This window comes from Rhea pennata, chromosome 19 (genome assembly GCF_028389875.1).
Source record: "Rhea pennata isolate bPtePen1 chromosome 19, bPtePen1.pri, whole genome shotgun sequence".
Lineage (NCBI taxonomy): Eukaryota > Metazoa > Chordata > Aves > Rheiformes > Rheidae > Rhea > Rhea pennata.
In genome coordinates, this window is record NC_084681.1 from 8,285,425 (window position 1) to 8,311,690 (window position 26,266).

Sequence of the window (26,266 nt, forward strand, 5' to 3'; positions counted from 1 at the left end):
AAGACTGCAACAGTACAGGGAGCAGCAAGAGCTGGTGAGATGGGAGCAGGAGGTGCCTGGCCAGAAACCCACAGAACATGTACAGGCTCTAAAGCTCTGAAAGGTCTTGGCATGAAGATGGCCAAGTCTAGCTACTGTAGCAAAGACTTCCACTATCACTCCAAGGCATGCTGTTGGCTGATCTTGTCCCCAAGAGCAGCACTTACTTCTCACGTGACACCCACGGGTTAAAGGAAGGGGATGGATTTGGTTTCTTGCAAGAGAGATCTTGGTAAGACATGAGACAAAGAAAAATGGGGGCAGGAACAAACAAGGTGCTCTGCCAAAATGTGCACACTGACACTTCTACACATGCTGTGCTTGGGCCAAGAAGGAACACCGAACTCCCCTTGGTTCTCACTGCTCTGTCATGTCTCCAGCCCACAGCGCTCCAAGGGAACGCCCAAACTGCCAGATCTAATCCACAGAATGATCCTAGCCAGCCATTGCTGCTTTCTACCATGGCCTCACACAACAGGACTTCTACTGGGGCAGCTAATGAAGCCCTGGGGGTAAGATAACTTCTACACATAGCTAGACCTCAGGCCTGCCAAACACCATCACATCTCAGCACCACCATACCCTAGAATCAGCATCTGACCCCATCACTGAATTAATGATGGTCAGGGGAACAATAGGAAAAGTCTTTGGGATCCTACAGAACCGAGATTCTCAAAACACATCAGAGAAGCCTGCAGCATCATTTGGAACTTGGAGCCTCCTGCTCCAAGTGGACTGCACTTATCTGGATGTACATACTCACCCATCTTGACTACGTATCAAAGCACAAACACTTATCCACAGGTCCGAAGATGTGCAAACAAAATTCCAAGACACAGCACTGCAGTGAGCATCTGGAGTCTTTTCTTAAGACCCATGGAAGAAGGCAAGGACAGCCAGGAGATAGTGTTTCCACATGTTAATAAATCTGATAAATACAAGTATAACACCCTGCCCACAACAATAGGGCAGGAGAGAAGGAAAGGGAGTCCCAAAGATCGCCAAGAAAGCGCTGCCACATACTTGGCAGATAGAGGGTACAAGACAGCTGGATTTATGCCGATGTGTCAAACAGCTTCTCAATCATCTCTCCCACCTGGTCAACTTGGTATTTGATGTACTTCTCAGGGTTCTTGGTGAAGGGCACATTGCCATATCTGCAAAGTGAGACAACCCCTAGGTGACAAGCAGCAGGAACTGAGCAAGAGATACCCTCTGCCTCACACTCTCCATATGGAGAAAGGCTGCCCCCACCTACAGTCTTCCTTTGCCAGAGGAAACAGCTCCACTCCAGCATGTTCCACTTGAACTTGAATGGATATTGGGTGGGGAGCAAGTGACTAGTTACAATGGGTCTCATGAGGTTTACACAAACACCTGAGTGTGGCTCAGGGCACTATACTAGGTAGAACATTTATTTCACACTGAACAAGAATCAGGGTGATTGCACTTACCCACAACTAGTAGAGCACAGTTTGGGCATGTTCTAGTATGAGATAGAGGGCTGCAGGAAAAAGCCTCAGCTCTGCCTGGCTACTCTAGGCCCCAAAGACCTCTGTGAATCCCGAGGAAAGGATAACATTGCAAAGGTTGTCACCTGTTCAAAAAGGCACCATAGGTCTCTTTCACAATTGTTTTCTGTGCCTGGCGGATTTTGTCCCGTTGCTCCACATCTGGGATGGCCCAGGCCTTCTGGATCTTACACAGCTCCTCCAGCCCATCATTAAAACCCTATTCAAAACAGAACACAGTGAAGATCTCCCTCATAGATTCATAGAATCAGTAAGGTTGGAAGGGACCTCTGGAGATCGTCTAGTCCAACCCCCCCCCACTCAGCAGGGTCACCTAGAGCATGTTACACAGGGTTGCATGCAGGCAGGCCTTGAATATCTCCAGAGAAGGAGACTCCACAACCTCTTCATAGTCAAGTCTCTCTGCCGAGTCTGACAGTCTTTCCCTCCGCTGCTGGCCACCATTAGACAGACCTTTGGTCTGACCCTGTTTGACTGTACTGACCACCAAGGGGATGTTCTCATGCCCCTAAAGGCCTCCTTACCTTAAAGCGTTCCTTTATCATCTGCCTCTCCTTATCCTTAAGCTGCAACAAGAAGGCAAAGGATTTCACTTAATCTTCCGGAAATAAATTTCAACATCACCATTTGCTCCCCAACTCCCCATCCAATCTAAGTGATGTCCTCCTACCTGCCTGGACCAAACTGCCTCTCCTAAAGCAGGGATGAGAGAAAGCTGCAGTGAGCAGCACATCCTACATTCAGTGATTGGCTTTCATCTGAAGTAGGTTTAAGGAGAGTAATTTTCAGCCAGAACAGTCATAAAAATAGACTTCTTCATGCTTTTGAGCCCTTTCTAAGGGAAAGGCTCAGGGTTTTGCAAACCCAAAATAGCAGCATTTGCTCAAGATGAGGATGGAGGCAGAGATGAAGAGACTTCTGAGAATCTGGGGCAGGGGAGATTAGCAGTCAGTGCTGCTCTCCATCTTGTCACAGCCACAGTATTTACTCTGCAGAGCAATACTGGTATGAGATAGAGATCTCTGGGGATTTCTAAATACAAGGGAGATAACTGGCAATTTCTATCATCTCAAAACCATCCTTGTGCATCTTCTCACCTTCACTCCTGGCTGAAAGACAGGCAGGTTCCTCTCCAAAATGTAATCTGTCACTTTCAACCAGCTGCATTTGAAATGAGTTGGGAAAGAGGGAAAGAGGTAAAGAGAAGGAGTTACTCACCAGAATATCTGTGTCCTCACCTACGACCCAAAGGTCACTGCAGACAACACACACCCACACCTGTCTACAGCAACCATTCTCCTAGTGACATTAATCACTTGAAAATCATGATACTGGCTGTTCTGTTTTAGGTTACTCTCTCCCACCACTCCAGCGGCATTGGCCATTAATCTCCCAGGAAACTCTCAAACTGCGACAAAGGCAAAGGGAAAAGCACAGGATGCCACCTGACCTCCGCTGGTAAGTCTGGATCTGCTGTTCTATGAGCTCCCGGTACGATCTCTCTGCTGTCTTCTGTGTCACAGCCACCAACTGAATCAGCTCAGATCTGAAAGAACAGAAAACCTGAGGAAGCACAAGAGTCAGCTGTTCTCAGGGCTGCTAACAGGATTGCCACATTTCAAGCGCTATCAATAAGACCTCTTTTTTACCCTTTACAATAAAGGGGACCTTGAAAAGCACAAGCCAGGAAACAGAAGCTGCTCCAAGCTACTTTCCAAAGCCATGTCCACCATTCTTCTGAGATCAAAAGATTCTCTGCAACCTAAGGCATCTCTGCTGCTTTTATCTTCTGCCCTCAAGTAATGTAACATTTACAGTAGGGCAAAGGCTTCAGAAGAGCAGCTTCAAGAATAGAAGAAAGCAGAGAAAAGAAAGGCCAGCAAATAAACACACTCTGTATCAGAGCCACTTTCCAAAAGAGTACTTACTGCAATAAGAATCTGGCTGGACTTCAAGGATATTTACCTAGATACATACTTACTTCTCTAGAGATTTCAGGATGTAGTTGTAGTTGTTATGCAGAAAAATGGCCCTCAAAGCTGGGTCTTCATAAACCTTGGATTTATTAAGAAGGTTCAGCTGCAAGTTCCCCAGCACTTTGCCTTATACAGGAAAAAAAAAAGAAAAAAAAACACACATGACAAGATTCGCACTGAGATTCATCATTACTGGCAATCCAGAGTGCCCTAGAGTACTGCAGCACTCTAGCATCACCTTAAAGTATTGTTGAACCGACAACAAAGAAACAGTGTATAATCCCAACTACACACACAAATAAAAGTACTGTTACAGTTACTTGAAAAGCCTACAAGCCCTATGCAGATTTTTCCTCAGCAGGTAACCAAAACCTCCCTGTGAACTAGTTCTGAACCTGTTGCAGTAAATGCACAAGTTCCAGGTCCAACATGGGTGATTAGACTCAGTCTGAGTACGACACAGACCAGGGTCTCCAAGAAGTTGAGGAACCTGACTACTGTTATAACAGATCACAGGGAACAGTGCCATGAGCACCTCTAACCATCCCACTACTGAATGCAGGATCAGGGTTGTTTCCTTTTCTTTTGGTTGGTTCGTTGGTTTCTTTTACTGAAGATAGACACTTCAGCAGTAGTGAACCCTTCCTGGGCTGAAGGCACAAAGCAAGGATGGTTTGTGCCAACTAACAATAACAGCTCTGCAGCACAGGGAACTGCTGCATTGTGCTCTGTCCTGTCCCAAGTTTCCATTCTTACTTTTTTTTTCCTCCATCCCTCCCATGAGATTGCAACTCAAACACAGCCAGCAAGACACAGCTCATACTCTTCACCCAAAAACACGCCAAGTGAAGAACAGTTGACGTGACAGAAATGGGAAGGTGTGCATAGTACTCACAGATATAGGTGCTCAGTAACCGTCTGCTGAACTCTGAACTGTAGCTACTAGCTGAAGAACTGGTCTCTGAAAAGAAATGAGCCTTACACCAGTTAAAATGCCATGGAGAGAAGATCCGTGAAGCCTACCTTTATTCTAATATGCCACTTCCTTGATGCTATGGATTTAGTGCAGAGCTCCTGTCAACAGCAAAATCAGCTCCCTCCTTCAGTGCTGACTGTCAGCACATTATCCAGGATGAGAGCGGAAAAATTTTGCACTCCATGATCCTTGTATCTGCATCAAGTGCTGGACACTGGCAGAAAGCCCTCCCTTCTTCCTTGCTAGAGCTCAGAGGACATCCTCTTGATCTGAAATTGAGCCATTAAACACATCCTCCCCATCATTCTGTCCCACCCTCAAATGGGCTTTTTAAGCACTAGAAATTTGCAATTAGAAAACAGAGAGCCGAAGCTGTTGGCTGCAGGCACACAAGCTAAAGGGCTCTGAAAAGTTTCAGCCACCCCATGGTTGCTGATAAGGGCCTGCCTTGATCTGCACAAGGGACTGTGCCAGCATAGGAGCCTGCAAATCCAAGCAATGACTTTGGACTGTCACAGGTTCCTCTGACTACACACGAGGCTTCCTGCCCTCAAGGGCTTGTGGCCTTGGGTCCCACAGGACATGTATGGCAGATATCCCCTCCTCTCCTTCCAAGGTATTTGGCAGCTAAGCCTGGTTTGGGTGGTCTGAGTTCAGGGGAAAGGCTGAGACTCCTATTGCTGGGAGTTGGACCACAAGGAGCTGAGCACACATAGCACAAGGTGCAATACCAACTGGGACAATTTGCTACGTGCACCAAATAGATTCAATGTCATGAGAGTCTTCAGCCTGTTTCAGCTCATGGGCATCCCTCACGGTCTGCAGGTGAGGAGCCCTCCCTATTCTCTCCAGACCGCTGGCAAGAGTTACTTACCCTTTTTACTTCTCGATTAAGTGGTGATTTATTTACCGCTCATACAGGATAAAGGATTAACATACATCAGAGTCCAAGGCAATACAAACAGGTACATGTAGGTAAGTTTGCTTACCTCTGGGGTCTAAAGGAATATTGTATGTGTCCCCAAGAACTACAAAGATTAAGGTGGAGGAGAGAAAGAAACGCAAAGTGCAAAAAGACAGGTTAGAGACCACCATCCTTTCAAGAACAAAGCAGATATTAACACAGAGCAGCCACACAGAAGAGCAGGCAAGAGTCCCTCCAAGGCCACAGATGGAGCTGGCAATGATGGAGGAAAGGCCAAGTCTATAACTTCCTTCCCCTGCTAGAGCCATTCACATGTCATTGTTTATACACAGCAAGATGCCTCACTCCAACTCAGTTCAGATCTGCTTTCAAGACAAGGGAAAGTTTTCTCTCACTTCACAGGAGCAGCTCAGCTGCTCCTTGAAGAGAGCCACACAGCCCCCTGCACCTTTCTGGGAAGCTGAGCAGAGCCATCCCATCACCACTCCCGTACTTCAGCATCTCCTCATGGTAATACAAGGCCTACGCAGAAACCGCTTAGAGGACAGCAAGTGACAGGTTGCACTAATCACATTTATTTGCTCTGCTTTTGCTAATACTTGAGGGCAACATTGTTAAGACATGTGGATTTCCCAACTAACCACTTGGGTCAGCTATAGGAACTATTTAACTCAACTCCAGACATCCGCATCTGACCTAGTGACCAGAAGCTGCCTCTAGAGTAGTACCCCTGGGGGCAGTTTGCCATCCCAAAGCAGGTGCCTTTGTTAGTCAGAAGTGACTCTCCTCCAAGCTCTGCTGATATGATCACCTCCGGTCTGATGACATTTGGTCTAGGGTGACATTAGGCCCATGGTTCCACAGGGATCACTGCTCAGCCAGCATTCAGTGCATAACTCAGAATGAGATATAATGCAACAAACAGCTTTGCCCTGTATAAGCGTCCTATGCTGGACCAGGCCTAGCTTTTGGATTGAGCAACAGAGCTGTTTCTGCACAAGAAACCACCACTAGCACAGAGCAGGGAGCGTCTGGCATCAGATGGCCCAGAAGGCCAAACTGCAGATGGAGAGAGCAAGATTTACAATACCTGGACTGTGGGTCACCTCATCCATGGTTCTGATGTACAAAATGTCAGCTTAAGTTACCAGATCAGTTATAACTGCACTGACCTCACACTTAATAACTGAGCAGACTACAAAGAGGCACTTTCCCCCTCAAGTTGTCTTTACCCAGCAGGATCTCTCTATACTTGATGGGACAATTAGCCACAATTAAAAAGAAAATGACTTGATCACATCCCTGACATTTTGTTATATGACTAATACAAAAAAGAAAGCCTACACTACCTTTTTAATAGGCACCTATGACAGATCTGTTGCATGACAACACTTCAAGTATTTGGAATGGTAGTGCTGGCCTCATCATTCAGGGAAGCACATGGCAAACTGTCCATTTCTCTAAGAGAAGGTTCAGATTATTTCTTTGACCAAAGACAGACAAGGCCACAGAGGCTTTGAGCATAATGAGCTTGCAGGTGGAGAGGCCACATAGCAGCTGCCACAGGAGTGGCAAGATGCAGATACACATCCTAGTTAGCCCAGAGCTGGCCAAATTTTCCTAGCAAAAAGTGCATTTAGAAGTCTTGAGGCAGCTGTGAGCTTCCTCCTTCCCCAGGCTCCTAAGGCACTACCCTGGCTCTCTCCAAATGCCAGCCTCCTTGCCTCCTCAGGCCCCTGTGCTCCTGAATCGCAGGCTATCCACCTCTCCAACTTGCTTTACTCCAGCCTCTCTAGGTAAAAGCATGAGATCTGCCAAGGCTGAGGGTTCATTACAGAGCTGGGAAATGCTGCTCTGCACAGGACCGAGAAATCATGCTGCAGCTGATGCACAGGAGCAGTATCCTGTTACATCAGGCAGCAGGTATGAGCTTCTGATTCATCTATTTCTCTCTGGAACTAGTTTCTTTGGCATCCTGGAGAGCCCAGCTAAAATCTGTCACTCTGTTAAGCCATATGGCACATGAATAGCTCACGAGTCACAGCTGGACCACGTCTGGATGCTGAGGGGAATATTCTTGCTAGTCTGAGCAGAGGATGCAGCAGGGCGAGGAACTAATTCACCACCACAGCTAACTCATCTAGACCAACCATCCTCACTCCTGTACTGAGACTGAACCAACCCTGACTGCTGAGCTTAAATGGCTGAGGCATCCACTATTGACACTACAGTGCACATTAGCAACAAACACCATCCAAGGAATACCTGATGGGAGCAAGTCTGGCAGGCCAGCAGGGAAACTCTGCATCCCTTGGCAATCTCCAGGTAACCAGCTACATGGTCATGGCAGATTGGAAGGCAAGACAAATCACAGGGCAAAGGACAGGAGGAGAACAGGCTCACAGTGCATGTTGACGTTTAATCTTTCTAGGAAAGATGTTCAGACAATTTAGGGAAGAAACTGTGTGCCCAAACAAGCCCCATGCATGTACCTTGAGATGCCAGCATGGCACCTGCTGTCTCCTGGAAATCCAACAACTGCTGCAGGAAGAGAATGGCCTAGAAGAGACGAGCAGAAGTTAACTGCAACTGGCACTAGATCTCCTATGTCTGCTAATAAGGACTGCAAAGAATCACATGTCCCACTGTATCCAAAAAGCCTTCAAGAAATAAACCACAACACTCCTTTGAGCTATTTGGTTTTACTCACACAGTCACATCACAGCTTAGCAAGATTAACTAGCTACTGTCTTAGGGCAGGGCAGTTAATCCTCCTTCCAATACCAATACACCCTAATTTAAGGCAAGAAATCTCCCTACTGCTCATGTTACAACCAGACGCTGAAGAGCGGATTTTAAAGAAGGGGTGGTTCAAATCATTCTCACGTACATTGCTGGTGAGTTCGTGAACTGTCCCGTCTTTTGGCATGTTATATTCCTTGTCTGGATCATTCTGAGAAGAAAGGAAGAGACATAAAGCAAGTGTGTAAGAAGAAGAAAAAAGGCATGTAAAGTAACTGCTGCAAGCGAATGCAGGCTTGTTTACACAGCCTCTCTCAGTATCCTCAGTCCCAGCATTCACAGTGCCATCTCCTGGTGCTCAGAAACCACAGCTAAGTACCAGCCATCAGCTGCTCAGGACCAGAAGGGGTTTATTCTGCATGTCACCATCAGAAGTTGAGTACGCTGTCTGAGCTGGGTATTCACTGACCCCAAACTTACGCTGAGACAGTTTAAAGCAAATCCAGCAAAGCTTTTATACTCAGCAAGTTTCCCTTCTTTTTTAAACAGGATTGAAGTCTGACATTGACTTAATGTCTGCAGAGGCCTGGAAGTCCACGTCAACTTTCGGTATGCTTGTTGAGGGTCCTGGGCAAAGGCCTCTGTTTAGTTATAAGCACATTTGAAGCCAGAGGCACAAAGCAAGGATTCTCCTCTTGAATTTCAAATCAGTATCCAACAAGTACAGCCTTGCTTTAGAGTCAGAAAGCACACGGTCTTACTGAAAGCAGAAGCTGAACAAGGGGCTCTGCTCAGAAAAACCCTCTTCCAAACCTGCTGGCCTTGCTAGGGAGCATAATGAGGGGAATCCTACCTTAATGTTGTCTGCAAACTCTTCCAGTGCCTTCGCACCAGTGGTCTCCATTGAAGTGATCAGCCCCGGCAGTTTGTTCTTTGTGCCTGCTGCAGTTCCCTGAAACAGTCCCATAACAGATCAGAGAAAGTGAATAATCAGTATCAGACCTCTCATTTGGCATCTACCACCCACCCCCACCTCAGCATCTCACTCTCATTCCCCTGTGCTAGGAGATTATTTACAGCATCAGCAGCAGTGAGTGAAATCCTACATTCTTCAGCCAGCCAGGAAGGGAAAATGCCATGCCTCTTCTGCAGTACATAGGAGGCTGGTGTATCAGTAACGAGCTTCAGGTGGAAGCAGATGAAGAGAAGCCCTGCTAAACCTGGATGACACCATTTGTTAGCTGTAAAACCTGTGCAGGCACCTGCTAGACTTCTCCTCAGAGCAGCTGATCTTCCACGTATCAGCAAGCACCATCTAAACTGAGCTCAACATTGTCAGAGATTTAACACCTCAGAGGGCATGGATAACCCAGACAGTCCATCACCAGGTCACCACTTCAACTGGAGAGAACTGCTGCTGAGAGAAACTGGCAGGCCCAGCATCCCAGCAGGAAGCATGCTGCATCTGTCACTCCCAGTCCCTGTTGGAATACAGAGTCAGCATGGCGTTGTTCAAAGCTACTGTTACCATCACTTTCACTAAGTATGCCAGACAGCCTGAGCCATAGGACCCTCTCTAACTCCATCACACCTACCTGCAAGACCTGATCAAATTCTGGCTTCATCTGCTTGAGGTGCTTGAGAACAGGGAAGATGGTGAGAACAGCAGAATAGTCATGTCGTATGATGGCTTTCCGGGCTGCTGACACAATGTTATCCCCTTCCATGATCAAGTTATCTAATGACTCCTGCAACAAAGCAGGACAGAAAGAGGCAGTGTAACTTTTGCTCAGGTAGCATAATATAGGATCAGGACCCCTGTTAAGGATACCAATTTAGCTGACAGGTACCACAGGTACCACTGGGTGTTACCCAGTGTGGCAAGCTTAGTGACTCGGAATACATGTTCTCCGAGGTCATTGCCCTAGTTTCTGGCAAACAACCCAGCAGAGGTGGTGCTATTGGACACCCACAGTAGGTGGCTGAAACCACGTGCTCACAATGAAGAGGAAGGGAAAGAGAATTTAAGTGGATCCTTTACAAGAGCAGCCAAGATTAAAGACACAACTGACCTGGATGAGGGAATCAAAGGTCTTCTTCTGGTGGTGCTCTGGGACGATTTCTGTCAGGAGCTGGTATTCGCTCTGGGCCAGTTTGACAAAGGCACTAACACAGTGGATGTACGCATCAATTTCAATGTCGAACACATCATCTCTCCCTGTGGGGGGCAAGACGGCTTTAAGAGACAGCCAAACTCGCACTCAGCTTCCAGCAGCTCTGCTCACTCCAAGGCCTTGGTTTACACAGAGCACAAGGTTCTTCTGGAACAGGCAGTACTGGTTTTGCACCCATTCCGGCATAAGACCGTGAGCTATCTTCTCACCAGGCCTGCCCCCTTGGTTTATGTATGGAAAGCTGTGAATACCTCACAGGAGGCACACAAAGTCATCTGCAGTTCGGCAAACAGGCACATCAGGACATCACCAGCAATTTCCAGCATCATGACAGAAGGCATAGTCAGAGCTCTCTATTTCTGGGACAAAGCCTAAATTTAATCAAGGGCTTGAACAAAGAGTACTAAAATAGGGAAGGCTTGAGGTGAATTATTCAACATCTATGGCTGTATTTTTAGAATTCCTTATCTCCATCTGTCATGCAGATAAAGGACTGCCATTTTGCATCAACATTTATGGGAAAAAAATCAAGGTTCTCCTGGAAGGCAACCTCTTCCCACAGGAAGTAACCAAAGTGAAAAAACAGGCGGATGAACATTTAAATCTTGTAAAGCAGGCATATCAGCACAGTTATCTGCCACAAAAGTCCTGGTACGAGTGTGTCAGATAGATCCAGCAAAAAATCCACCTAGTAGGCACGAGAAGTTCTGATAAGACGAGAGCATATACAAACTCATGCCAGCCACCAGCTGGATGTGTCAGCAGGATGGACACAAATGGACTCTCATTCTGCATTATTCAGAGCCCAGTAGAGACCACTACAGAGCAACAAAAATAAGCACAGAGAGGCCTTCTCCAAGCTATGTGCTGCTGCTGCTTTTCTCTTCCCAGCAGGATCTGCAACTTTCGACGGACAAAGAATAAATTCTCCCCTACACTTACAGGCTCCTCAGGATGATCTTTTAAAAGTTAGTCAGCAGGTGACACACAAACATGTCTCAGGATTTTAAAAACAGTCTACCGTGGCAAGAGGCCCATTGTATTGCATGCCACACGTGATCCCTCCCCGCTTACTCCATTTCAGAACCAAACAAGCCAGTAGCTGCCTACAGGAAAGAGCCCCTGAGCATGGCGGCTGCCAGCCTTTTGGTTTGACAAAGCTGGGGTCCCCTGTCTGAGGGCGTGGGGAGTGTGTGATTAGTAGGAGTGAATTCTATTGAGAAGAGCCAGAGCTTCATAGCCAGAGAAGGCCCATGCTCCAGCACTGCCCAGGTAGATGAACAGCCACCTGCTACAAAACTACTGTGAAACATGCTGGAAAGAAGGGATGTTAGCCAGCTTGTTATGAAGTGACAATGTGGTACTTACCAGCAGCTGGCCCATGCTTGTCGCTCAGGGTATCGGAAAGATGTTTAACTCGTAAATCATGCTCATGACCTAGTGAGATGTCAGCCGGCACAAACAGAAGGCGCAATTTATCCAGGGTGGTTACAGCATGAATGCTCACACTGGCTGGAAGCCACTTCAAGCTTGGCTTATTTGGTCTGATGGACATTTTTCTACATAATCCTGGGAACGTTACCTAACCAAATTCCTTTGTTGGGTTATATAGGAGTTGCAACCTTTCGAAACCTGATGAGAAGTGTGAACGAATCATTTTGCTGTGCCACACACGTCCCTTGAAACTCTTGGCAGTAGGTACCAAAAGTCCAATTTGTACCTACAACCATTACAAGTCTGAGCTCAAAGCCCTTCTCCAGCTTAACACTGTTGAATTTCTTCTCCTACAACTGATGACAGTAGTCATCGAGGATTCAGTAGACTACAGTAGAGACACTGAGGAGATCTACATCAGATTAAGAAGCAGGAAGTGAAAAGGTCTTACTGATGCTCTGAAGCAAGTGACCTCTTTCTTCTCTACTTGGTAGAGCTTCTCTGAGCACAGTGTATCAGAACACAGAAGGAGATCCTGATCATTTAGGTAGGTATTCAAAGGGAAGATGTACTGGGCTAGCTGTGGTCTAACACTTCTGCATCAGGTTTGGAAAGGTCACTAGGAAACTGAAGGTCTTGAAGTCCAGGAAAAAGGAAAAAAACATAGAAACACCAAAGGCAGATGCCACCAGAGCAGAACAGAGCTTCCATTAGCCCAGCTGGCTGTGGTGAACTGACTGCTTTAAGGCAGGATTCCTTTATCTGAGCTTGTGTCTACAAACATTTCAAAATTCAGACCCTCAGTTCAGAGAACTGATTTGGGCTTCCAGTGTCTCCCTGGTTCCCCAAGGGCTGCTCTGCTCTACTTGATGCTGTCCGAGCACTGGGCTAATGGAAGCCCTACCTGGAAAAGCAAGGCTGATACACAGAGAAGCTCAAGGGTGAAGTAGCTAGAGCTGTGATTACCTTCCATAGGAATGAGGTTAGAGGCCCCCTTTTTCCCATCTAGACCATGCTGAGAGTACTGTTTCAGAAGGTTCTGAGCCTTCCGGATCGTGCCTGTCACCAGAGTCAGAGAGAAGAGACAAGAAGACCTAGAAAATGAGCGAAAGAGAACAAAACCAGAACACCAGCCCTCCACCAGCAATAGTCACCCTGTCCCAGAGAGAGGATGCTGGGCATCAATGAGCATGCTCAGTACAGGAACACACACCCCAAACTGATGTCCAAGTACGCTGATGCAACGACATTTCCACGATGTTCCCCTTTTTTGAGAAGTAGCACAATTTCCAGTCAATGCTACAGAATCAGGGAGCATTCAAGTCAGTTTGGTGAGGTGATATGGCTGGATGAGATGTAACCAGAGAAGGAAAGCAACAAATCATCCTTCCCTGTAACGATTTTATTTAAGCTAGTACACTGCATCCAAGCATACAAGGCTTGTTGCCTTCCCTGAGCTGTAGAAGCAGGGCTCTGCGGTATGCCCAGTCTTACTGCGAGCCAGCAATACACTGCCTGCTCCCACAACCACAGTTCTAGCTGTTTGGCTAGATCTGCAGGAAAAGGTGCCCTTTGAAGGGTATTTTCTGAGCATGCTCAATATAGATCCATCAGGAGCCCGACAGCCAAGACAAGAAATAATCTCTAGCTTTACTGGAAGCAATAAAAGGGTGATAATCTCAGGGCTCAAGAGAGCGATTGCAGCAGCAATTTCCATCACAGGAATAATGGGTGGATTCTGCTCACCCATGTCTAGCTCTCGTTAAAAGTACCCTAATCTCTAAGGCACTTCTCTTCTAAGGAACTGCAAATAACTTAAAATCATAGGAAAAAAACAACACACAGGTTAAAAGAATTATTCTTAACACACACAAGAAAACAGACAGAGATGAACAAAAGCTGATGCTAGATATGCTGCTAAAAAGCACAAAACAAAGTATTAATGTGACAACCAAATACTAAGCACTGTTTCCATGTTAAAAAAGTTAGTGGACATGCAACAAGCTACAATGATCACAAGCACGTGGATACTTCCCACAGCAGAGCCTTGATGCTGTCTGTGCAAGAGAGAAAGGAAAGTTTTGGGAAGGTACAAGGAATTTCTTTAGTAGACCCAGATGAAACAGAACTGGATTGCATAAACAAAAAAAAAGCATCTAAAATAAAAATAACACGGCCAAATTAGAAACTGTTCTTCTGCTTAAAAGTAATAAGAACTTCAGACCTGCACAAACCCTAATTTCCACCAGCAACTTTGTCAGCTACAGCACAGCATGGAAATGAGTGTTGTCTGCCTGAATGCTGAGGACTGCTGCCCTAAGGGGAAGTCCAAGTACACATCGCAGAGCAGCAGCCTGGTGTTGGCAGGGGTGGGGGGGAGCTTCATCCCACACAGGAAAATATGGCAGGGAGAAGGAAATTTCAGGTCTCCCAGACAGTACATCTCTAACGGAGGAAGACAAGAATGCTTTTTGGAGAGAGAGAGAGAGATTACCATTAAACTACCACCGAGCTGCCTCAGACTGCTTCACTTATTAAATAGCAGAACATGGATCTTCAAGTACAGAATTTCACTGGCAATAGTCTCCTTTGGTCAGTTCAAACTGTTCTTAACCACTTAGGAGGGAAAAAAAAAGACTTTAAACCACAAATGCATTCATCTGGCAGGGAACTTTGCCCTCTAGACCCACAGATGGGAAGGTGGGAAGACTCACAACTATGATGTGCTGATGCATTTGAGCCTAGGTTCTATCATGTGACTAAACAAGAGAGCTAAATGACTTCTTCCAAGCTTCCTGATGTGTTTCACACCCAGAACTTCCACTTTACTCTTAGCTGCTTTCAGAAACCTTAAGACCTAACTCAGAGCTTGGCTGCAACAGCAAGTGCCTCCAAGCAAAGCAACAGCCATCAGCAGGGCCATAGCAAGCTCTGCAGATGGGCACTAAGCCCTTCCTTACTGCTGTCACCATGGTCCAGCTGATTCACAGTAACTTAATCCACAGACTGTTCTTGTACCAGGTTTTTTCCACCTTTCCCATTTGCTTTTAAGCATAAAAAAAGTAAACTGGTTATAAAACTTGAAAACTAAGCAGACAGTACAACTGCTGCTGCTGTCATTAGGATCTCATTTTACAGGTACTTGGTGCACCTGTCCCCGGCCCTGCCCTGACAATTTCTTCTTGATTTCTTCTCTGATGAGAGCTGCAATGTCTCTGCTGCATTTTATTTGCATAAGCACAATTACCTGTGTTTACACTGACACACTCCAAGTGTTTACAGGCATCACTTCAGTGCTGCTGTATCCCTAGTACTTAGGGCTGTAATGAGACTTTAATGGATTCTAGTGGAAACCAAACGCCTTTGTTCCATGATTGTTTTCGTCTATTAGGCAGCTTGCAAACCAAATGGGATGACATTTCAGCTACTAATGAAAGCGTCTCATTCAGGCTAGGCAGTGATCAATATGGGAAGCAGGAACAGGCTCTTTATTCTGCCACATAAAGACTCCACAGCCTTCTCTAAAGTAGCACCTCACTGCTAGGTAAACTGAAGCAGTAAGTTAACAGAAACAGCTCACCTGCAGCTTGACGAGAGCCAAAAAAAAGTCCCCTGACACTTTTGCTCCTGTAGCTTGATTGTTAAATAAAATGGTTTTAAGGCATGTATGAAGCACAGTTTTTCAATTCCTTGTTGTCCTCCTGTTTCTCTTGTCCACCAGGCAGCTTTCTAACTAAGAAGAATGACAATCTAGCCTCCTCTCCTGAGCAAGCAACCAGGCTAGGTGTCCCTAAAGGTTTCTTATGGCCTTATCTGTCACAAGCTTCTAGCAATTCAGAGAGCTCTGAGTACCTGCTGCTCTCAAGCCAACCAAAGAGCACTGGGTCTAGAGGCATCATGGAAAAGAGCAATCACCTTAATATTTTATGGACAGACAGATGCTTGCAACAGAAGATTTGAGGATCTGAATACATTTGTTCTCCAAAACAGACAGCTAACATTTCAAGCAGAAAACTGCTTTAAAAAAAATTACAGATTTCTCCATCAGCCCAACTTGCCTTGGCAAGTTTCAGTCAACAGGAGATGATTCTGCTTTAAAAGCATCTCCAGCCTTTATAGACTTGCAACTGCACATTGTAATGGTGGGAGGAAACACAGGGTGCACCAACAAATAACGGCGACAAGGGTGCTCACAAACAATACGTAGACATGGAGTATATTCCCCAGAATCCAACCTAGAGCCTGGAGATTTTTGCCTTGTTGCCTTGTCCCCAGTACCTCACCTTCTCTTCAGTTACTACTACCCTTGCACTTTGCCTTATGGGTAAAAAAACACTAGCACAGCAGATTTAGTTTGTTATTTATTCTTTGCAACAGGTAAAGTGTTTATCGGAGTGTGCTCTGGGATATTTGTCCTTAAGGATTAAGGAAAATCAACCGAAATACAATTTGCAGGGGGGCTTCATTTTACTTACTGAAGCAACAGCACAGAAAAAAATGTCTTTGTCCACATTTACATAAAGGCTAAAATCAGGAGAATCAAATGCCACCAAATAAACATTGCTATGAAGAAGGCCACCATACCAGTGTGCAGAAGTTGTTAGATCTTCCCCTTGTGAGGTGTCCTTGAAAGCTGATGGAACTGCAGAAAGACAGGCCAATCTCTGGTAGACTACTCCCCCTGCCCATTTCATTTCACTTTTGTACAATTTAGTACCTATAAGTGATGGCTGGTGTACAAAGTTAACTACCCTCATCCTTCAACAGCTCCAGTCTGGTTCTCTCTCCTTATTCACAGGAGATTGGAGATATGTTAGCCACTATTTCTTCCTCGAGATTGACAATACCCTGAGAGATCATTGGACATGCACTTCCCTTCATACACTCTCAGCTCTAAGTGCATTCAGACTGTACTCTGTGCTTGCTGCCAGGCACATCTCACAAACTCAGATTAAACTGGGGAGATCCGCTAACAGATCTAGAGCTGAGACATTAGAACGGAAACTAATTTTGGATGCCCACACGCAGCCACACTGGAGGAGCACTATTTGTGCGGAACAGATGCTTCAGTTTTCCAAACACGTGGGCTCCATTTGTCAGGTGAGTTGGAAATATTTGCTGACCACTTCACAGCAATCAAAAAAATCAAGGGATCTTTTCAGCACCAGGTGGTAACTAAGAACTGTGGACCAAATTCTAGGACAGCATCTGCCACTTGAGTTTCCCATGGCTCCAGCAAATTTTTGCCAAAAACTCTCAACTACAGATCCCTATCTGGCATCTTTCCAAGAGAGAGCTACTGAATCATGGAAGAACAAATTTCATCTACTGGAATCACCTTGATGGGCATGGGCCACTGGTCAGAAGCTCAACACAAATGACTGCTGTCATTCTTTGCAGCAGTGTTAAACATTGCTTTCTTTCCATCTGCAGTCCATTAATTCTCCTTGGCAGGAGGATGTTGCCCTCTATAGGCCTTCTAATACTGGGGGTAAATAACTAATTCAAACTCTGGAGGAAGGCCAAGTGAGGGGTAAAAGATCCCTTTGCCAGGCATGTCTCTACTGACAGAAAGAAATTCTTTAAGACACAGATTCACTGCACTCACTAGCTGTTTGGCACGTCAGCTCTCAGGAACAGCTCCTGGGCACAGCAGCAGTGGCACAGACTGATTTAAAAAAAAAAAAAAAAAAACCCAGAGAAGTGATCTCTGGATATCACAGCCTTCCTCAGACAGACCTCCCTTTCCAAATATCCCAGGCACACCCTCTGCTTTAGCAAGGAGGGGCCCAAAAAAGCCTCTCTGCACACAGAAGTGAAGAGCGAGCACCCGGGCCAGGACACACACACATAGACGCACATTACCTGGGATGAGGACTGCATTCACATCAGGGTTATAAAAATAAACACAATATGATTAAAATGGATATTTCTTTTCCTCCCTCACCCCATCCCATCCATTCCCTGTCTCTACCTGCATCTCAAGTTGTTTTTTTCCTGGATCTGGCAAAGCTATTTAGACAACGTGGGAAAAATACTGGGGTGGAGGAGACTACTTGCCAGACAAACCCCACAAAAATCTGTATTTTTCTTTCATCATCGTTACACAGGAGACAACGAGGTGCTGTGACAGACACATGGAGTGACAACATCACTATGCTGCTGTAGGAGGCGAGTGCTATGTCTTGTTGACTCTCCCTATCGCTGTGCTCCCACTAGATGGCACATTTCAGAGATCTGAGAACTCCAGGACAAATTCAGCTCTGGCACTCCAGCTAGAGCAGCAGATGGCAGTGACCAGCCTCACCAGCTGCGGAGAAAGCGGCAGAACTCCATTATGAGGAGGTGTGGAATAACCCACCAGTCACATTCCTATCTTTCAGAGATGGGCTGAGGCACAGGCTTTAACAGCCTTTCCAAAGTTAGGAGAGCTTTGGAAATCATGCCCATAGGCATCTAGCTCCCCTTTCAACTCTTGATGAGTTCCTGGCTTTAGTGCAGTAATCATTTATTCTAAACTAGTACCTAAATTGGTGTATTTTATCAGGTCCAATTTTTCCATTTTGCAGTGGCACAGGCTATATTCTGTGTTCCAAGGTTGAGGATGTTCCCAATCATATTCATTTATCACCCTCTCAGGTCTCTTTTTACTGATGTCCCTGTTAACTTAAACAGTCTCTTCTCTCCCTATGCGCAGGCACCCGCTCCTCTCCTTACATCCACCCAGAGAGCAGACCTGACAACTTGACAAATCAAGACAGAAAAGGGCCTTTCAGGCCTAAAGGCTCCCTCAGCAGCAAGACGGCCTGTGCAAGTGTGTTTGATATCCAGGCACGATGATACACAAAGTGACACCCCTGCCCCAACTGTGGGTACTCACCTGGTCTCTTAATGGGCTTTTTCGTGGGGGTGTCCTTCCTTTTGTTCTGAATGGCAGGGGAGTACGGGACCCCTGAGGAGGAGCTGTTCTTACGGAAGTGGTCTTTCAGACCCTTGATAGAGCGGTCTAGCTGGATTGATCGGATTTGGAAGTAAACAGTCATGAAATCTATGGAAATAAGGCAGAGAAAAGATTGTAAGTAAACAGCAAACACTCTCTACAGTATAGCAAACCTCTCCTCCTGAAACATGCTGTGCCCCAACTGGAACTTATCAGTATTGATGTGCAATCCTCAATAAGTCTTTTTCCCTATTTTAGACATTTGGACCTCTTTGGGAAGGAAACGTCACTTCCTATATTTGTATGGTGTCCGGCACAAGAGGACTTAGCCAGACTCAAATTGTTAATGTTACTGCACTATGTTAAATACTTGCAGAGTTCTGCGGAACCCCAAATGCAACAGTGCTGAACCCAGAAAGAAGCCAAAATACAGACAGACTCAATGGAAAATAGAACAACAACTCAGCATAGACGAAACATTAAAAAAAAATAAATAAATAAAAAAAAAAAGATCACTGAGAACTGGAGCAGACATGCAAACTAACATTCCAAAGACTGCAAAGTCTGAAGCAGAATCCACTGAGAGTCCTCCATTCCCAGAGCAAATCTTTCCTGTCCTGATGCAGCCTTGAGTTACCAGCTTGGACTTCAAAAGATGTCAAGTGCCTTGTTACATCTTTCACCACACTCCTGAAGGACTGAGGTTTCTCCTTGCCACTCATGTAGCCTCAGGTTACAACTGACAGTGGGACCTCAGCAGACAACGAAGTAGCTTGGTTGTGGGGCGAAGTTGGACAGCCTCTACTGCAAAGCCACAATAGCGTTGGGGGAACCAGCAAGACACAGGTATCACCTATTAATTTTGCTCATCATGCACACAGCAAGATGATTTTTATTCTTCCTGCCAAGGACTAAACCCCTCTTCACTGTATATCCACAGTCTAGGCAGAGACTAGGCGTTTTGTAACTGAATGTAGAGTTCAGCGACTACAAGGAACAGAAGATAAGGAGTGGCTGAAAAAAAAAATTCTTTGGCACTCAGCAATCAGATACAGAGGTCTGAGTTAAGCGCAGATGTGCCCTCCGACAGCAGCGTAACAGACTTGTGCATCCACAAGGACAACTGTCAGGACACAGCAGCCATTACTGAGTTTTAGTGATCATCACTATGGATTCTTCCCAGCTCACTTCCCTGTGCTTACTACTGGTCATCCCCTCCACATGACTGCTCCACACAGCTTTCCCTAGACACTATGCTGGTGGAAGAGATGGTTTACTCTCTTTAGCCTTCATTTTTTGGACTCCTGTGCACAGCAGCTTCTCCTTAAACAGGCTATTTATACCTGTACCACTGTAAATACCCATCAGCTCTCAAAGGACACAGATCGAGGCATTACACTCTTCACTGCTTGTCCAGCCCAAGCTGCAATTGTGCAACCCCAGGGCGACAAATCACACTGCTGCCTTGTGATATGCAGGCATCAGCTGGGGACACCAGAGATGCCCACGCCTGCAGCAACACAGCGCTGGACATGGGCTACAGTGCCTGGAGAGGGAAGGCAAGAGCTGTGGAAGACCACAGCCTTTTGTTAGTTTGTCCCATCTCCTGCCCTAACATCTCCTTAACTTCGTCCTCAGCCAGGCTAGCCCCCCAGGGCCCATACAAACTCTTCTTTGTCACCTCAAGTGCCACAAAAGAAATGCTGTTTCAGCCCCTGCTCAGCCACCTCTATACACCTTTCTTCCAGAGCAACCCTTTAGTAGGTGGGGCTGACTAACCTAAACTCAAATCGATCTCCCCTCCCATCTCCTGTTGAAACACCTTTCCTCCTTCCCCTTGCCTTCCACGTGCCACCGTTCCACTCAGAATCCAGTTCTCTTCCCACTCAGGTCCCCTCAGAGCCCTTCTTTTAAGTCCCTCTTACATTTGACTCCAGCTTACAGATCCCTCCTACCCACTCAGCAGCAGGCTTAGCTGCTGCCCCATTCACATGTTATAGCAGAGAGGGGAAAAAAAAACTATTTTCTTCTAAAACAGGCTTCCTTCCCCTGCAGTATTCCCCAAGACCTCCTACCACACACAAACTGCCCACTGCTACCAAGAATGGATCAGTTTTGGTGTTTGTTTTCTGAGAGCAGAATATAAACTGCCTAACTAACATAAAATACACTTGCTGGAGTTGCCTCCTTTGATTGTGAAAAAGAATTCTTATGCAACTCAAAGATGATTGCCATACTCCGTAAGCATTGTAAACCCCACTCAAAAGCAAGATAAATCACTGAGGTGGGGAAGAATTCTAGTATTTGCATGTATGTCAGAGTACACGTTTCCTGTAACAAATTCACAGTCATTAATTCCAAAAAGAAAAGTCAATAAAGGAGTATAAAGCTATAGGTAGATTTTGCAGAATAGGAAAAAAAAAAAAAGACATAGATGGACTGAAGAAAGTCCGCTGTGCTGTTTTCCTTCCCCTTGGTCATATTCAATACAAAAAGTTCTGTTCACAAATAGTTCCCAAATGGGGAATAAGTGATCAGTGCACTCTGCACATTTTTAACACCTGGGCGGGCGGTGGCTGCAATTCCATCAGAAGGTGTTAGAGATGCAGATTAAATAACACACTCCTCTCAGATTTCTGATGTAGGACCAACCACACATTAAAATATTCTGTACTTTATTTATGCCGCTTTTGATCCTGTCTACCAATAGATCATTTTGCCTAACTGACAGAGCACATTGGATAGGTGACTGAACCACTACAAGCACAATTAAGACAGCCACTAGTTTTGCTAGCGCTGCTGGCTCCCAACAGCAGTGTGACTCGGCTCATTAGCTGCAGAAGCACCTGAACACAAGCTTGATGGCTGCAGGTCTGTGATCTACAAGTGAAGTTGTAGAGTGCCACAAACAACCTTCAACACTCTGCTTTTGCTCTCAACCACTTGTGATAACCAGTTGGAGAGCACTGACCCGATGGAGAGGCATAAGGGAGCAACATGCAACGCTACCAACCTTGATTCCTGCCGTTTTCCACCAGCCAGCCAGAAATGCGGATAATATCATGCAGGACGCTTTCCGGAAGGTGCTCCAGAGACATCTCCTCCTGTGTCTCCATTTCATCATCCCCACTGATGAGGTCCAGAATGAGGATGGGTGGAACTGGCTTGGTATGTCGTGTCATCAGGCTGCGAAACTCTGATTCCAGCGACTCCTTCCCCCTCTCAAAGAGGGATTTCTGGCACAAAACAGCAGAAGAGTAGAAAAACACAGGGTTTCTGCCATCAGTCACGAGTGACTCAAAACACTCAATCACTGTCTGCAGTGTTCCTAACCACTGCAAAGTGCCGCATGCTTCAAACTCCAACACTTGTAACTAAGAGACTTTTAAAGTGAATTAAATACAAAAATGCCTGAGAGTTGCTCAGCCTTCAAGAAAGATTGAAGCTGATTCCCTATTCTGCTCAAGCAGTTAAAGAGCTGACAAGAGCTACTCAGAGGGAGGTTCAATCAACTCCGACACATGCAAGATATGCTCTCAAAAGCCCGACCGGCATAAAACAAGAAAAAAGCAAAATGCCACAAGCAGAAATGCTGCTGAGTTCGCAACAGAAGCCCAAGCAACCGTTCCTTCTGCTGTGCCCAAACACCTCCGTCGCCAGGCAACAAGCCCATCAGCCACTCACAGCAAGACAGCAAGCTGCAGGGCAATGTTTGTCCCTCTCTCACCCTTGCCAGGTTTCAGACTCAGGACCTACCACACGATTCAGCTCTGGGCTGTCCGGATTGTTGTCCTGGAAGAATTCCACTGCCTTCTGGATTTTGTCCATGCAATTCAAATACTCTTCTAGCCTTCCAGTGGGGCTGGGGAGGGAGGGGAGAAGGGGGGGGGGAAGAAAAGAAAAAAAAAGAAAAACACGGTGATCCAAGGACTGAAGGAAGAGGATAAAGATATCAAAAAAGGACCAGACCAGACTCAGGATGAAAAACAGAAGAAGTTTCGATTCTCTTTCTTCCTACTAGAGGATCACGGGATTCCTTCTGCCTCCACTCCATGCCACAACAGAAAACCCAACTAACGCAGCAAGTGCAGAAGTACTGGTTACTCAGCAGCTCACAGCTCTCAGCCTTACCCTCCTCTCCCAGCCAAACTCTAGTGGGAAGCTAGACAAAGCTGCACATCCCATCCCAGAGGAAGAGCAGGCTCCAGAACAGCTCAATTTATCCCGAATGTGACAACAACATTGACAGGACACGAAGAATCATTGGGAAAGGGCAGAGGAAATAAGAGAAAGGACCAATGCTCCTGAGCTTCATGTGGGAGCACGCGCATGAAACCTGGAAGGGACCCCAATGCAAAGTTTGAACAGCCTTTGCCCTCAGAGGACTGCTGAAGGTCTAGTCAAGATGATTTCTGAGGGACAGGTGGTGGGGAACGAGGGTGGGAGAGATACAAGTAACACTAAGAATAGTGTGGGGAGTTGGTTCCTACCTCTGTCCCAAAAGGTCAATGGGACGAAGCTCCCCAGTAAGGTCTAAGCTGCTCAACTCACCCTTCCTTTATGATCTTCTCTGTGTCCTTAGCCACATGATAGTAACTAATGACATGATCCAAGCAGGACAAGGTCTTTTCCAGATTCTCCTGCAGGCGCTGCAGGTTCTCTGTCTGTTTATGGACAGGGATGATCGAGTTCTCTAGCTTCATCAAACGACTTTCAAAGGAAGAGAGGATAGAAACCTACATGCCAAGAGAGAAACAGAGCTAAAGACATCCTTCCACATGGATCCACACAGTAAGATAGCAGTTAGAATAGGGTGACCAGGGACCTTCAGGTCCCAGCTTGTTTTTTGGCTCTTCTGCTAATTTGCCATGGCTCCTTAGGCTAGCTGTTTAATCCCTCTGTATCCTAATTTCCATTAACACTTACAAGATTGACTTATCTTTCAACGGCAGATGATCCATTTTGAATTAAATGTTGGGGGAAAGCATACAGATAACATATCAAGACAGTACTAAGGAAGAACAAACTTTTATTTAAGAGCAGAAAACAGATCTACAGGAACTGCCTGGAGGTACCTTAAGTAACAAGGGCGACAAAAGCATAACCCAGCATCCACCTTGCTCCATACTATAAAACCCAAAACTGAGACGCGCAACACACAAGCACAGGAATGGCCATTCTGCCCATCTCTTGAATCACAGACATTTAGTTTTTAAAAGATACTGTGATACCACCTCTGAAGGTTGAACAATGCCTGTCATCTTTTCTAGCCAAGAACACGATTCTTTCAGGATGTGCTCCCCTACTGCATTTTCCATACTTCTCAGGTGGTGCCTCTACGACTTTCCTGAAGCACTGAGCCCAAAATCGGGCATAGAATGCAAGCTAAGAGCTCACCAGCACCAATTAGAGCTCAATAATTACTTTCTACCTCTTATACCAAATATTCCTAAACCAAACTCCAAACAAGACTTGTCTTTATGAAGCAACATCATGATACCGTTGCACAGTCCAATTTGGGGTCTATTAACACCTCTTCCCACAAGGAAGGACAGTCCATAGAAAAATGGAGTTTCACTTGATGAATCTCAAAAAGACGGGCTCATTTGAGCCCAGTTCATCTCAGGAGAGAAGCTCTGGATTGAAACATTCATCAACCTTTCCCTTTATCCTATCAGTAAAGCCTAAAACAGTTGCAGGGAGAGTGATGTCTTTACATCTCAGCTGTGCACACTGAGAGACTTGAAAAGGATCTCCTAAAAAAGAGCAGTCTCAGGCCCAACACAAAGGCTGAACTTCACAGTCCTTCTTACCATGTTTTTTGTGAGCTGGTCGCTTTTCTCAAGGCTTTCTTTGATGAAGGAGAGAGTTTCTTCTTCCTGTAGTTAGGAAGAAAAAGAATAATCTTCAATTCTTAACCCTGAGCATTTAATCATACAACACCAGGACCAAACAAGTTTTGGTTGGGTCCGGGTTTTCACAAGTCCTGTTAAACACCACAGCAAGTCATGCTTGATCTGATGGTAAGACCACATTTTAACATGCCATCTCTTAACAGAAATCAGGATAACTAACCCAAGGTGAGAAAACCTATCACATAACAAACAGGACTACACATTTCCCTCCAGTACCCTGAATCCCAACACTTCAGCAGCTTGCCTCGCAGTCAAAGCACAATGGAAAAGTAACACTTTTTTGATTACAGAGGTGCCCCGACTCAGGCTGCACATTCCCCTGGGTGCTCTGTAGGCAGTAGAGGTATTCTAGAGGCACCACATTTCAGGGGCGGCACAAAATCGGGGTGAAGCAACCACCGAGGGCCAGATTCGAGTCACCGAGGTCCTGAGATGCCGGAGGAAGCTCCCAAGCAGCCCTCCCGGGCAGCGGCACACAGGGAGGGCCGAGTCCCCGAGGGGGGAGCCGGGGAGGCGCCCAGGCCCCGGGTGGACCCCGCAGGCCCCGAGGAGGGGCCCGGCCTCTTTCCCAGGCGACGAGCAGGGACCCCACAGGCCCGGCGCCTCCTGCCAGGCCTGCAGCGGGCCCCGGCGCAGCCCCACCTGCTTGAGCTTGCCCTCGATCTCCCTCCTGCGGGCCGACACCTCCTCGGTGGGAATCATCGTGCCGCGCGCCCGCCGAGAGACGCCGCTGCAGTCACCTTCTTCCGCCGCCCGTCAGCGCCGCGGCGCCATCTTGGGAGCGGCGGGACGCCCCGAGCATGCGCATTAGAACCACCCGCCATCTGGAGAGTGGCCGCCATGTAAGGGGGGGGGCGGAAGGGCAGGAAAGGTAGCGCGCATGCGCAAGTGGGTAAAATGACGCGTGCGCACTGCCGGAGAGTGGCGGGAAGGCTGGGCGGCCATATTGGGAGTGGCGTGGAGGGGGTGCCCAGTGGGGTCCCCCTGTCCCCCCTTCTGTGGGGAGCGGGGCTGGCTCCCAGTCCCCGCCATCCCACCGCTCCCAGTTACGGCTTGGGCTGAGCCCAGCCCTTCCAGCCATAGTGTGTGGGACAGGGCTGGGGACGGGAGCGAGGGCTGCGTTCCTTCCCGCTCCTCCGGTGGCGGCCGAGGCTCGGCAGCCGGCCCTTCTTCCCCTTCCTCCCGCCTGCGCTGCGCCCTCAGGGCCGCCGGCCGGCGGCCTCCTGGGCGGGCCCTGCGGGTGCCCGGACAGCCCGCAGGCGATTAGCGCGGCGCCGCTAACGAGGAGCAGTGCGGCGCAGGCCCCGGGAACCAGTCCCGGGCGGCCTGCCTCGTGCGTCCCGGCGGGGACGGGCTCTGCGCCGCGTCCGGCCCTGGGAGGCAGCCGGGAGCGGCGCGACGCTGCGGGACGAGGAAGGACGGTCCGCTGGGGATGAGTTCGCGCGTCCTTCCAGCCGGGAAGCGCCTGTGACAAGCCCCGTGTCCGCCAGATGTCCTCCAGTATCAACTTTCCCCTGCCCGCGCCTCAGCGGGGGCTCGGCCGCTCGCGCCTCTGCCCGGAGCCGGGCGCTGACGCAACCCGCGGCCCCGGCGCCCGCAGAGCCGGGAGAGAG

The 26,266-nt window shown here is 47.2% G+C and overlaps 1 protein-coding gene across 5 annotated transcripts; it reads right to left on the reverse strand.

Annotated features, from left to right (window-relative positions):
- Nucleotides 1-943: 943 nt before the first annotated feature.
- EXOC7 (exocyst complex component 7) lies at nt 944-25,434 on the reverse strand. Of its 5 annotated transcripts, XM_062591944.1 has the most exons (21): nt 25,296-25,434; nt 24,552-24,617; nt 23,290-23,474; nt 22,495-22,600; nt 21,752-21,974; nt 18,679-18,846; nt 17,664-17,675; nt 12,765-12,857; nt 11,733-11,801; nt 10,263-10,408; nt 9,786-9,938; nt 9,044-9,142; nt 8,339-8,401; nt 7,941-8,007; nt 4,443-4,508; nt 3,553-3,673; nt 3,022-3,117; nt 2,669-2,732; nt 2,096-2,137; nt 1,637-1,770; nt 944-1,196 (listed from the first exon to the last, which is right to left on the reverse strand). In XM_062591944.1, the coding sequence occupies exons 1-21, from the start codon at nt 25,353-25,355 to the stop codon at nt 1,094-1,096; spliced, it is 2,136 nt and encodes a 711-aa protein (XP_062447928.1). In that variant the 5' UTR covers nt 25,356-25,434; the 3' UTR covers nt 944-1,093. The 5 variants fall into 5 exon arrangements, with proteins under 5 accessions (XP_062447928.1, XP_062447929.1, XP_062447930.1 ...); XM_062591945.1 differs by lacking the exon at nt 17,664-17,675; XM_062591946.1 differs by lacking the exon at nt 11,733-11,801.
- Between the last annotated feature and the right edge of the window lie 832 nt (nt 25,435-26,266).